This window comes from Trichosurus vulpecula, chromosome 8 (assembly GCF_011100635.1).
Source record: "Trichosurus vulpecula isolate mTriVul1 chromosome 8, mTriVul1.pri, whole genome shotgun sequence".
NCBI classification, from domain to species: Eukaryota; Metazoa; Chordata; class Mammalia; order Diprotodontia; family Phalangeridae; genus Trichosurus; species Trichosurus vulpecula.
The window spans coordinates 153,030,214-153,044,874 of record NC_050580.1 but is presented as its reverse complement, the minus strand read 5'-3'; the positions used below and the strand labels follow the sequence as shown (position 1 = coordinate 153,044,874).

General features: G+C 36.3%; 1 protein-coding gene across 3 annotated transcripts in view; it reads right to left on the bottom strand.

The window, feature by feature from the left end:
• MAP2K5 (mitogen-activated protein kinase kinase 5) overlaps positions 1 to 14,661 on the bottom strand; it is a 283,285-nt gene that overhangs the window by 75,951 nt on the left and 192,673 nt on the right. For 2 of the 3 annotated variants that reach the window (XM_036736975.1, XM_036736977.1), the window contains one exon: positions 9,522 to 9,551. The exons of the other annotated variant lie outside the window; for it this stretch is intronic. In XM_036736975.1, the coding sequence (XP_036592870.1) occupies positions 9,522 to 9,551 (30 nt within the window). The remainder of the gene's footprint in view (positions 1 to 9,521; positions 9,552 to 14,661) is intronic. 3 annotated transcript variants of the gene reach the window in all.

Sequence of the window (14,661 nt, the reverse complement as noted above, 5' to 3'; positions counted from 1 at the left end):
ATTATGAGGGACACAATTTGGGTTCAAATTATCTTGAGTCCTCTCTCTCACCTATTTCAAGTCCTGATAATGATGAGATAAGCTGAACGTATGGTGCAAAGAGCAGGGAACCTGGATTCAAGAGGCCTGGGTTCAAATCCTGCTGACATTTTCTAGCTATGTCATAACAAGCAAGGTCATTCAACATTTCTGAGCTTCTGTTTTCTCATCTGTAAGATGAAGCAATTGTACTCAATGACTGCTCTAAATCTGTGGTCATAAGGGGCTAAGGCCATGTGTGAAGACCACACTGGAACTGAAGTTCTGAAATGCAAACTTGAAGGGGGAAAACGACCTCATTCAATTATGTAAACTGTCCCATTCAAATGTAAAAATTCTATAGATAAGTCTGTATAACGTAACTGTGATTAATCAATGATACATCCAAACCAGAGATCATAAAAGAAAGCTTTTGAAGGGCTAGAGATATAAACCATTTTAGCATTACCTAGTACAGGGGTGGGAAACCTGTGGCCTAGAGGCTACAAGTGGCTTTCTAGGTCCTTGGGTGAAACCTTTTGACTTGAGTCCAAGTTCTACAGAACAAATCCTTTTACTAAGGGGATTTGTTCTGTGAAGTTTGGACTCAAAGGGTCGCAGTTGAGGACCTAGAGGGCTACACGCAGTCTCAAGGTCACAGGTTCCCCACTCCTGAAAAGAATAGTCATGTGCTATCAATGCCACATCTGGAAAACACCTTATAGAAATATAAGTAATAAAAATGCTGCCTAGTATTTGTTCATCACTTTATGATTTTCAGTGCTTTTACACGAATTAACACATTCAGCCCTCAGGCCAATTCTGTGATCAAATATGTTTATCTTTCTATCCCAGGTGAATGGCCTACCCAAAGCAGGGCTGGAGTATGTTGACCAAGTCAGGGTATGCTATCAAGCAGTTTTTCAAAAGCAGGAGATTCCTGGTAGCTCTGAGCTACCTGCTATGACATTTTCAAAAAAAGAAGGTTTCCCAAAGAGGCCCAAATTTCAAGAGTCAAAGCAGGAAGGGACCTTAGAGATCAAGTTCAATCCCCTCATTTTAAAAATGAAGAAACAGACTCAGAGAAAGCAGGGCACTTTCCAAAGGCCACAGAGGTGGGAAATAGAAGAGTCAGAATTTGAATACAAGGGACCTAATTTGAGGTCATCAATCCTCTGACTTTAAATCCCATGCTCTCGTTCTACTGTCCCCTAAGGATTCCCTATAGGAAGGTGACTCTCAAAGGGAAATGTAAAATTCTCAAAATAAAACTGATTTAACTTTTAACTTTAGAAACATAGATGTATCTATCACACAGCAATGCAGGAGGTGCTATTAAACCACTGGCTGGTCTTAGCCCTGAAGAGTTGGGAATCCCTGAACAAGCTACCCTCGAATGCTAAAAAGAATAAATGAAGACAAATGGGAAATTTTACATAACTATGCTATCTACTCTCTCAGAAGGACTCCTCCTGACTCAAGAATATTTTTTCTGCTCTAATTTGAGGACTTGCAAGGCAATCTATTTCATATCTCTGCAAAAAAAAAAAACAAAAACACCATACGTTAAAATACTAAGACATTCTGACAAGTAAAGGAAGATGAAGCTGGCGTATACAAATAAAGACTCCTGACAAGAAACAATTAGTCATGGAATAGTTTCATGTGGCCCTTGGATTCCTCCATGAGATTGATTTTTCTTATGGTATCCATGGCACTAAGAATATATTAATAAGAATATATATTGAGTAACTAAGGCAAAAAGTAGAGGCTGTGAATTAAAACATGAGCCATCAACCCATATGGAGATTAAGAATAAGTTGTGGGTTACCATTTTTGCTTCTAGCTCAAGCCAGAAGTGATTACCATTTTTCTTCCCCCTTTGCTTAAAAGACCAAACATTGGACAATTAGGTCCTTGTAACACAAGGGAAAGCCTCATGTTGTAAACATTAAAAGTACATGCAGGCGAAAGTATTTATTCTGAGCATAACTGCTTCCCAAGAAGTCAGAACATCTAGTCATAAATTTGCATTTTGGGTTGGCACGGATATACTTGGATATGAGCGGGCTTACCCATAAACAAATTGATAAAAGTGATATTATTTTGGTAAAAACTGAATTTAAAATGTAAAATGATATTACTAAACTATAAACCAAACTTTTAACATTAAGAATTTAACATATTAGCTAAGGTCTTTATGATATTATAATTAAATGCAAAACATCAGTATTTGAGCATTAGCATTTGAAAAATGTTTAATGTTTTTTAAATGACTCAAAGAAGATACACATTTTCCCCTATTACAAAAAAACACTCTATCCAGAGTCTAATTTATTACTACCAAATAAATGAATGTTTAAAAGACACTGTCAATTGACAAAAAAACAAAACAAAACAAAAAATAACACCCCAACTCACAACACATTAAAATAGCTGATTTCCATGCCAAGTGAAACAAAATATTTTCTCCTTGACAAGCTGCTTACATTTAAATGAAAACAGGGCAAATTTGGTCAATAATATGGATTACATATAACAAAAAAAGACCTTAGATCACGTTAATACAAGGATCAGAAAGCAGCAACTTCAATTAAAACCACCCAATTATTTAGCCAACTTTAAAATACAACAAAAATAAATTAATCTGTTTTAAATGGAAGTGCTTAGACAAGTAGCTTTTTGACCCACGAGTCCATCTCACCAGCAGGAATTACAATGAGGCAGGAATCTGCTGAAGCTGGGCAAAAAACCCAAATCCAACAAATGGCCCCGGTATTAGTAATCAAAAGGCATTTGCAAAACATATTTCGTTGGTTAGTAGCAGGGGGTTCTGAAGCAGCCACCACCTACAGTTTAGTTCTTCTCATACTTTGAAATATAGCAGTATTGGAGATGAACACGCATTTTCCATTAGCAGTAAACAATTGGGGGATTTTGCCTTTTAACAATGGGATGTTTTCATTTTTGTACTGTCTGGAAAACATGGCAATAGTAATGCTATTATGAATGCAAGCCTTTTCTTTAAAATCCTCTGTTATCCACTTAATGTTTTCCTTGCACTGGGATTTAAGAATTCCTCTTTATTGAGACAAGTAATATGTCATCATTTTGTTCAGCTAACAGGCCTGACAGCCCTGTCTCCTTGAGTTAAGAATAGTAGATTTCTAATTCTTACATTGCTGGCAAAAACTGGCAGAATAAATGGGAATTAGCCACTGAGTGGTAAGGTTTTATTTTTATTCCCAAAGATTTAGATAATTTACCTTCACTCCAATTAAATTTGGCCAGAGATGGTGATTTTTAATAAAAATGATCTTGCCTATATTTTGTAATAATTTATATGAATGCAATTCTTATGTGCTTTAACAAATAACATCTCTATCCACTATTTCTCTTGTCTTTTTGATCCCTTTTCCTACTTATCATCTTCTTTATTTGAAACAGATTTTTAACAGATAATCTTGATCGTTACAACAATATCTTGCCTGCATTTTATTCAAATAATTCTTAAAAACAGCTTAAAAAGCCGTTTGGAATAACATCAAGCTTGCCATCAATCAAACGAAAAAATTCCGCTGGCGGTTGTATAAACATCAGATCAAGTCTGATGTCTTCAAGGATTTCAGAGTGAACCATAAAAAACTCCATTAACTTCTGACAAAGAATGCAAATTAATCACAACATGGGGTGAAATGAAATTAAAGGCTCTTTTCTAATCAATGACAAGGCAGGATGAAATATTTGTTACTCTCTCTGCGCTCAGACTGCCTAGATGTTTGCACTTCCCCTGAAAAGCCCCAAATGTAAGGTGTGAGTACAGATTCACCCACAGTAGCTGTTTAGCCCTCCCCCCCAGAGCTATCTGCTTACAAGTCGTGGAGATTCACAAAACACACTAATCATCTGAATCTCAGGTGCATCCAATTTGTTATTCACACTCTCCCATGCCAGTGAAAAGCCTGGCGCAGACAGATGCACCAGGAACCCTAAATGACAGTTTTGGCCTCGGGAAGTTCGATCACTACAGCAAAATCTAGTACAGCCTCCAGGTGAAATGTCTGGAGCTCCATATGGAGCAGGGAAAATTAACAACAAGATGAAAATCGCTGCAGCAGCGGGGAGTCTGAATTTTTGAAAAAAAAATGAAATTTAAAGATGAAGAAAGAGAAGTAATAAATTAATGGGGTGTGAAAACATTCAAAGCTTTACAATACCAGGGGCACTATTTGCTCAGATTTTTTCCGTTTTTTTTTTTTTAACTTCGGGTCATTTTGATGTAATTTATTAACCAAGATCAGGAATTGTAGCCAAAAGAAGAAAAATATTTTTATACATACAAAAGTACTTTAAATACACTTGTGTCTAGATTATCTTCACTTTCCTCTAGCCTCTCACTTTCCAAATTTCCTACTGTCAAACAAAGTCCATCACTTGGGAATGCCTTCTTAATGGATTTACTAGCATCCTAATGTACTGCACTGTGATAAGGTCTGAATGTACAATGACAATTGTTAGCAGGCAATTCTTTTCATTTCTTCTAAATTGTGTTGTCATTAAACAATCCATTGCCCACTATCATGTTTTTTAAGTCTACTGAATTTGGATCGACATGATTAACTGTACAGTTTTAGTCCTTTTTCAGATCTGCACATCTTTGGAGATTAATATTAGAACTAAATTGCATAAGAAACTACAATACCATACAATGCTAAGCCTTTTAAAAAAAAATTACTTTCTATAGGGTCCACTGGAAAGCATACTTCATAAGCACACAAAGTCTAATCCTATGGGTTTTCCTCAGTTTCCTGAGTGACTCTGTCTATATATGGGAAAAAAGGCAGAAGAAATATGATTATAGAAGATAACCTTATCACTGTCTACAATAGCATTTACCTTCAGCCTGACTCATCTATATAATTGGCTTCTTTTAGGTCAGGGAAGAAGGCCTAACTGAAAGGCTAAAGTGGAATGGGGGGTAGAGGGAGAGAGGAGATAATTTTTTTAAAGCTACATGTTAAATGTTACATATTTATTATTTAAATCAAATTTTTATTTTTAATAATTAATAGGTGTTTATTTTTCATTTCCTTCTACCTCTTCCCATTCCCATTTTGAAAGGAAAAAAATGAACAAAAAACCTTTCTAACAAATGTGCATAGTAAAGCAAAAAAAAAAATTCTCACATTGGCTGCATTCAAAAATAAATAAATCATTCTGCATATGAAATCTATCACTTCTCTGTCAGGCACTAAACAAAGTACATTTTAAAAATTATAGCTGGACTGAGCCATGAAATTTAGAGACCTGGGAGTAAGGAAGCAAAGATGGTGGTAGCTACCACCTGTAGGGAACCAATGCTTAGCTGGAGCATCTTCAGGTATACTCTTGCTGGCAGAAGGAATACACAGGTGGTACTGCTGCTGAGGCTGAGAGAAGAGGAGTGCTTTGCCCCAGCAAGTCCACTCTACATTACAAATCTTCACAATCCTCAGTGGACCCTTGCTGACCTTAATTTAGGTAGAATGTGAAGTTGGGAACTAACAGTGTGGTGCCATGTGGCACCTTACATTCATTATCTTCTTTGATCTTTACAACACCTCCATGATTTGGGTGACGTATATATTATCATCTTCAATTTATAGGTAAAGAAACTGAGATCCAGGGAGGTTACAGAGTAAGAGTCAAGGCCCAAGATCAAGTATTTAAGTGGAAGAACACAGGTTTTTAAATTTAACTATCAACTGAAATCTTATGACCTGATCTGATGTCGAGCCCAAGCTGTATTCTCATCTGGAAAAAAAAAAAAAAAGGTATGGGCATGGACCTTGTATAAGTAATCATTCCCAACTGCCCAACTTGAACCATATCTAACCCTCTGATAAGATGAAGATATTTTCTATTTCTCTCCAGACCACTCCCCTTGGCCACTAGCATATTATACATGGCCACAAAGTCACTATCCCTGCCTTGGGAAAGAGCAGGCTTGGACCAATGCATAAGCCAAATCTGACTTTTCCTAGCCACTTTGGATGAAAAGACTTCTCATTATGGTGTGGAAAAATATCGCAGTTAGGAATGGCCTAATCTGATGCAAAGTTGAGACAGGGCAATGGGTTAATGATACTGTATCTTGTCACTGCTAAACGGATTAAAGGGATCTGAGAAAAAAATGACAAGAAGAAGTAGACCTGGTTCATTGGACCACTCACACTACTATTATTATGCTGGACACTTTTACTGTAAAGGACGTCTCATTCTATTTCAAAATGTGCAAAGGTCTTTAATTAAAATAAACTACTAGACATTGTAATGAAGTGCCCTGAATCCTGCCTCCAACTCTTATGGGCAAGTGACTTAAAATTTCTATGCCTGTTTTTTCCTCTGTAAAATGTAGATAATAATAATTGTAATACCTCTCACAGGGGTGTTGTGATGGTCAACTGAGACAATGTATGTATAAACCTTTTATAAAACTTAAAACACTATATATAAATATTAGCTATTACTATCATTGCTATTATCTATTCATTTGTAGTCCTTTGGACTCCACATTTCAAAGGGACTTTTTTATACCCAAACCCTATGCAGTATTGATGAAATATTTAAGAACTCAGACACTACCTTGAAAATATCGGGATAGCAAAAAATGGTAGTGGCATTCAAATTAATCTTTGAATTCTGGAATGGACCCAAGGCTTCAGGATGTTTTTGAAAGGTGTAAAGATGGAATCTAAAGAGATTTTTCCCTTGGGTCACTCAATAGTCACTTTAAATTCAGGGATTTTCTCTCTATTCCTGGGACTATCATTATGAAAGGATTTCCCCTTCTCCTTACTAGCCCCACATGGTCTAGCTCTAAACCAGCAGGATTTGGGGTAGAATCTTCTGACAGGTCAGGCAAGAGAGCGGTCTTTCTGAAGGCTATTTCATACCTGATCATATACAGGGAACTTCATACAGAAAGGGGTACAGAAGATTGAATCAGTGTATGTGATAAGGAAGAGTCACTGAAGGAGGTCAGGAGTCAAGGAATCAATCAATACTTGGAGTAGTCAGTCCCAAAAGGAGTCAGGACTTGGATTCTATCACTGCCAGTGACTCAATTTGCACACTCATGGATCTGGGGCTCTTAGTAGTTCTTATACATAAATAACCATTTGCCCACAAAGCCATTCTGCTAATCTTCAATATCAGACATCATCCAATGATGGGGTCTGGAGTAAGGAGAGAATTGGATTTGAATGCTGCCTATCTTTACTAGCTCTGTGACCATAGGGGCAAGTCATTTAACTTCTTTGGGCTTCAGTTTCACGTCTGTAAAATGAGTATAACAAACAATACCCGTAGAATGAGTTGTGTTGGCTAAGCATGTTCAATTACTACATTTTCAGAGCAAGTACTAGGTAGCTTTCATTGCATAGTCTAGCCTTAGAAATAAGCATAAATACTATACTCTTGTCACATTTTTTTATTTGGCCTGAGTAGAAGAGAAAAAAAAAGTGTCATCCCCCCACCCCCCACCTCTAGCCTACATGACATTATACTATAAGGCTGTCAAATTAGTAAAATTCAAATTGTCAACTCAAAGCACAGCGTAAGTCATTGCTGGCTTTGAACAAGGAGACAAAGTTTTTGTTTTTAACTTTAGCTCTGGGAAAGAGGCCTGATGGTGTCAAAGGTTGTTTCTAATAAAATCTCTATTTGGTGACAACACTCAATCAGGAGTCAAGGAAAACTGCTTCTCACTACTCTGGCATAAAGGTCAGTGCTAACTAGGGAGTTCAGTGTATTTGAATTTTCTAACTTCCACTTGACCGATCAAGTAAATGTGTATTTAGACATTAAGAAAAAATGCCCAGTAGGTGCCCAATAGCCCAGAATTGCTACCATGTATACAACATCAGAGTACAGGGCCTTTTTCAAAGTTGTGTCTTAGCTTTTAACTCTTCATGTCTCATAAGTTATCAGCCACTGCAATTTCCTGCAGTCATCGCTCATTGTCTATTTTAAAATAAACATGGGCCTCCCAAACATACAGTAATGGCTTCATCTTTTGGCATCTTTGGAACATGGACCACAAATTTTGTGGATGCAAGCCCTGTGTTCTTTTTCAGTTTTGAGAGCTGGAATAAAATGTGCTAAACAAATGATTTAAAATTTGCTTGCTGATCCTGAGGTTTGGCTAGAAATTTAATCCAGATTCATAATCTATAACATGCATGCTATACATTATATATGCATATGTTGAAAGTATGAAGAACTGGTATGCTAAAATTTCATTTAAAACTAGTGTTAGCATGCATGTTAGGCTACTAACTTTTGAATATTTACTTTAAAGAAGAAGTTATGGTTACACAAAGGAGCTGGCCAGCATGAAAAAGATGGCTACAATACTGTGATACAACCTGCTAACAACCTGGATGGTTTCTCCTAGCCATCAGACAGCTTGCGCTTTAAAAAGGACAGGAAACAAGAGGTTTCCCACATGGGTGCCTAGAGAATTTGTTTAAAACAGCTTATAAAGATGGTAAAGAGAATGAGCTCCATCCTATTATTCAATAACCACGGTTGTGATGCATCTGCATAATCTAACCACGCATAAATTAGTATGTGTAATACAACAGTTATTTGCATAATAATAGCAAGTTAATAGATGCTTAAAGAGCAGAGACCAACACCACCTTTAAATCAGACATGCCTCCAGGCACTCTGGCCTGTACAGACCAAGATGCCAGAAAAACAGTGAGTGTAAACCAGAGGAAAACATTCAAATTATTCATTCGATACCCACCCACCCACCCCTCCACCCCTTGGGTATTTCACTTAATTTTTTCCTCCTGCAATGGGGAATTGTTTTCAAACTAAGATGTGGCTTATATTTTTAGTTCTCGCATACCTTTGGAATAAATATCTTGAAGCAATGTTTAGAATTTAGTCATTAATGTTAGTGTATTGAAGAATCTATGTTCTGAAATGGGGGAATGAAGGAGTGGGAAGCAGAGAATAGGGAAGAAGGCATGAAGAGGTGCAAAATCAAACTCCTTTATAAAATCTGGTGCCCATTATATTGAATCTGATTACCAAAACACTGAAACAATGACCTAAGCCAGATTCTTTCCTTAGTTTTTTTCAATTCAAACCATTTCAATTAAATTCAAAATCCCAAAGAAGAAATCAGGGAAAGGGGGTTTTTCTTCTCACTATAAAGTATATAGTACAGGAACTGAGGCTCAGGGGAAAAAAAAAAAAACAATGCCAAAGTCTCACAAAGAAGCTGCATGATTATTGTTTCTATCCCTCTCAGAAAAATAAAAAATCTGGAGCTAAAAAAAAAATCAAAAATCAATAGAGACTTCTAAATGACTCCTTTAAGATATCGCTTTTCAATTTAACAGGACAGATTTATTTGTATGTGGCTCAAATGTTCACGATTGCTCCCTGCACCTTCATACATAGGAATGAATGTCACAGTGGCGAACGGCAGTAATGAACAATCTTACCTGAGGATATGGAAACCTCCCAAGAGCAAGCTGGGAAAGGAAATAATATTTGTCTAGTTATAGATTTGCATGCAGGGTAGATTTCCTTAAGACAGACAAGTACTAAATTTCACAATTGTATCCAGCAGAACAAACCATCCCTCCTCCCCCACCACATTAAAACACTTGACCTAAAAATAATCCTGTAATCCAATTAAAAGCTGTATTTAGAATGGACAATTAAATGGACAGTATTGTTTCCTTGGAATGTTCCACTGCTAACCTCTTAAAGTTTCCTTCAAAATTTTTCTCTGTAGTAACATCAATTACACAAACATCATCTAGATTTACATATGTACATACTGATACTTAAAAGTAATAAAATACTTACCAGATGGCTTCTTAATAAATAAGTAGGTAGCTGACTTTAACATAGTGATTTACATATGTTATCCCATTCTATCTGGGGGAGGGCCCTGTGAGAATGATGTTACTAATATCCCCACTTAACAGGTGAGGAAATTAAGTCTCTAAGAAGTTATATGACTTGTCCAGAATCACATGGCTAGTGTCTGAGGCTGTATTTGAATCCAGGTCTTCCTGATTCTAAGTCCAATATTCATACCACTATGCCTTTAATATAATGAATATATTACTACAGAAATAACTGTCAAATTAGGCAACCTCTCATAGTCTTGGCTTTCCATCTATAAAATGGGAATTCCTAGTCAAGTACTTAATTCCTAGTCCAGTACTTAATAAATATTTCATGACCTTGAAATGTACATCATGGAATTACAAGAATATTGTAATGATACTGCCATGTGACCTCTTATCTGTGATTTTTTTAGCCATTTAGCTGTTGATGCTGAAAAAATATTGTATTTCTAGAAGAAAGGAGAGGGAAATGTGAAGACTGACTTAGAAGCGCAGATTAGAAGTCTAGTAAATACAATTGCTCTAGCTCTTCCACTATTTGTAAATTGTTTAATCTTGCTCTCCTGCTCCTCATGGTTAAAGGAGTAATTTACCCAAGAAAAGGAAATGTGACTACAAAGCTATACTATTTTTTTAAAGTAAGTATACCAGAATTTTCACATTTAAATAAGTTACATCCCTTAGTCACCTTGAAAAGTCACATGATATATGTCACTGCATAAAACATTCTGTAACTCCTCTAGTGGAATTGCTTTCAGAGTCACAAAAAACTAGTCTCATTACTTTTATGGCCATGCCCCATTTTGGATCAGTAACAGTATTTCCCAGCTTGATCCCAGCCTCCTACCTTAGCCACCTCGCACCAGATTTAGCTTTGAATTATAACTTCTTTGAGGGCAAGAACTGCGTCTCATTTACTGTTTTATCTCTTCTAGGGTCTAGAATATGCTGTGCATTCATAACAATAGAATGTAAGTCTTTTGATGGCAGAATATATTTTCATTTTGTCACTGTTATCAACCTAGCAAATACAAGGTACTCGATAAATGCTTGTTGGATGGACTGCACAGAGGCATTACTTAATAAATGATTATTTTGAATGAGTCAATAAATTACCTTTAGTAGTTTTCAAAAATTCTATCTATCCTCAAGGGTATAAGATTTACCAATGCTGAAGATATGTTTAAAAATGCATAAAGTAGTTTGAACAAAGGCAGCAGAGTGAGAAAAAGTCTACAGTTTCCTAAAGTGACTACTTTTAAGAGAAAATGTCATTTAGATGTGTTAGTTGTGTGTTCGTTGAATAAGCAGTGTCATTATTTTATAGTCATATCTTATCTACCAAGGATCTATTAATGCTCAATATTTCATGGGACTGTAAAGTTAATTCAAAAAAATTTTTTTCTGTGCTTTTTCCCCTTCCCAACATAAAGAGAAAAGACACAAATGGGTAGTTAGCAAAGCCTCTAATGGTTTTTTTTAGCTTGCCTGTTGCATGTTGACAAAATATCTAAAAGTGTTAAGTATGCTACTTTGTCCCTACATATTATATTGAATGTCCACCCCAATATTTTGTAAACAGGAGTTTGCATAGTGGCTCAGGAGGAATCATTATGGGCTGTCATGTCAATAATATGTTGATTAAGGGTGCATATCACTCTATACAGACATGGATAGCTCACTAAAAAGCTGCTGTCGAGCAGGATCTCTAGATTATATATTTTGCATGTACTCTTTTCATAGAGTTATAAAATTACCAAGAAAAATTTATTTCACCTAAAAAGACAAGAAAAAGAAGAGTGCTGAATTTTATCTGGCTGGCTAGGGGTTAAAACTTTGCTCATAGAACAGCCTGGAGCGGATGCTAACCATATCAAGAAAAGATGCTTGTATCATGAATTGAGAACACCCTGTTGAAAGTGGACCCTGAATAGACACAGTACACTGGTCCTTGACTTTTGAAAGTTAAAGGGAAAAAAAAGGGACACGGAATGTTAAAAAAGAAAAAGAAAAGATGGAAGAAATCCATTCTTCTCATGCATCTGAACAAAAAATCCCAACCCTCCATATTTCTGACCATCATGTATCTTCTCCTCTTGAAAAACCAGACTATAAGCAGACTTGGAAATAAGCACTTGCTTTTTTGGCTGGCATAAGTCAGAAGTGGTGCTGGGCATCACTTTATGCTCACCCGGTTCCTACAGGCAAGAAGACTGGCTAATGAAAATTCAGGATGGGCTGGTCAATTTGGGAATCTTTCCTTACAAGTCCAAACTAGGTTCTTGGAGACAGGTGGCAGAGTTTGAACTTGTGAACTCATCACTCTGTGACCAGCCGTGCTTTCTTTTTCTTGTACATTTCCCTGACATCCTACTGAACCTCATCCCTCTTTGACAACTAATCTCCCAGGGGAATCCCTTCCAAGGCACTGCCTTGGCACTGGAGGACAGAATGGCTCCTTGTCCATGACCAGTAGAGGCCACTGTAATAGGAACACAATCCTTCCTCCTCTATTATTTGTCACCATCGGACACCTTTCCAGGAAGTAACATTCCAACTTGTGAAAATAGGCAGTGGAACTATTGGGCTGGCATTAAAAACTGATTCTAAGACAAATAAGAAACACTCTATTTTCCTGTGTTCCCTGGCCTAATGCAGCTGCAATATTTATACTTCACAATATTTGTCTGGTGGCAAAGCAGAAGGAAGATAATGACAGGCAGTGCCAGAATGGTAGACCAAGTCAGCCCTTTGTCAAACTCTTTTTTTCAAGACAATAAATAAGGGAAAGGGCTCTGAGCAGATACTAGTGCATGAAGAACAAGTTCTTTATGGGGTTGTCAAAAGTTTTTTTTTTTTAAATCAATGAATCCACTATGGGTAAGAGAGAGCATACACTACGGTGAAAATTTCAGAAAAAGGCAAACGCTGGCTCTGTATCCTTTACCCCTACTGCTCTATTGATCTATTTGCATTCTTCTCTAATCCCTCTCCCCCTTTTTTATTGTCAAGGTATTATAAATTAGAAAACTTACAAAAGAGAGTATGTAATCTTCCCTGAAATGGCCTGCAGATATGTCACTGTACTAAATGTGTTTCAGATTTAATGAAGCTTTAATGTCCTTTTTAATTTTGCCTGTTTCTGTATCACCAGGGGTCGAGCAAGGCAATCAGCACTCAAGAGGGTGGTTTGGTTTAAAACTAGGAAAAAACTCATTTGCTTATGAGTTGCACTGTATTTTCTTAATTAAATTTACTGAGTAAAATGGTTTAAGTTCAGCCAACCAATGACCTTTGTATGTAGATTTAGATTTATAAATAGGTTAACAGTTAAAGAAAGAAAAAAAAAGAAAAATCCCAACAAAGCAAACAGATTAAGGCTATGCCAATAGAAATTTTTGTTCCCTTTATCATCTTTACAAAAAATGCATTTAAATATAGGCAGCTTAGGTCCAATAAAAAAGTACACTTAAAAATACAGGAGCTCATAAGCAATAGCAATCTATCAAAAGACTCACTTCCCCTCCACTCCCAGGAAGGGGGCAGCTCACAACATAGAAGCTCTGGAAAAGCTTCATTTTCCCCCCTTTCTCCTGGATCCTATTTAGCATTTGTTTTTGGTTTGTTTTTTTTCAAGTGCATTTTGATTCTAAATACTTAAGATTCAGCAAACTGCAGAACACTATGCTCAATGTGGGCAAGTTTATTACTTAAAAGGCAAAAAAGAATGCTCTAAAAACATCTACCAGTTGGGAATACATTTAAATAACACCAACCTGCTAATATTTTATTGTAAAACTAGGAATGTTCTCTGAGTTTCTTCTCTTACAGAGTTCATCACACTGGGGATTCATCTCATTCCTAAGAGTACTGGTTTAAGGCATTTTAATATGGTTGAATTTGAAAATCTGAAGCTCAAATATGTGTAAGATAATGATAATTGAGAGGAAAGTACAAGGCAGAAATTCTGTAAAAAATGTAAGTTAAAAAGTTAGGAAAGAGAATCCTTATTTAGTCAAGCAACAGAAATAGTTTTCCTTGCAATTAAGAATTATCTACATTGCTAAGGTACAAACGACAAAAAGAAAAAATACATACTGTCCTCGGAATACAAGTGTGGAAAGGAAGTTTGGGGCATATATTTAGGTGATAGAAGTCTCCTTAGTTTATCAACAACACTATGCCAGTAGTTTTAAAATTTACAGTTAGGCTGAAGAGCGTGTTTTTTTTTATTCTTAATTTAGATACATTCTATGTTTCTCGGCATAACTGCAAATTGAAAATAAGCACTTACCATATAGCCAGTGATCTAGCTGAAGGAGGACTTTATAGTCTGAAATGTTCTAAAATTTGTTCTTAATTACCTCGTGCACATTTTACACAATTAAATTTCCATCTAAGGATTTTGCATTTAGATTGTGTGCTGCCGTTAAACCCTCATTTTATAGAAAAGCAGCAGCCAGTCTGAAACATTCAGACACGGGGAAACTTTCAAAAATCAGACTTAACTACTGGATTACATAAAATTCCCTAGGTGAGATTTCATTCCAAGACCAATTTACTCACTCCTAGATAGATCGTTTAAATCATCTGAAACTATGCTGGTGAAGGACCTTAATAAATATTAAATACCTCAAAAATCTACCCTAAGATTTTGCTTTCCTTCTCATATATCAATTTCACTGTCCTCTTATTGCATGATAAAAAAAAATCCAAAGGATAT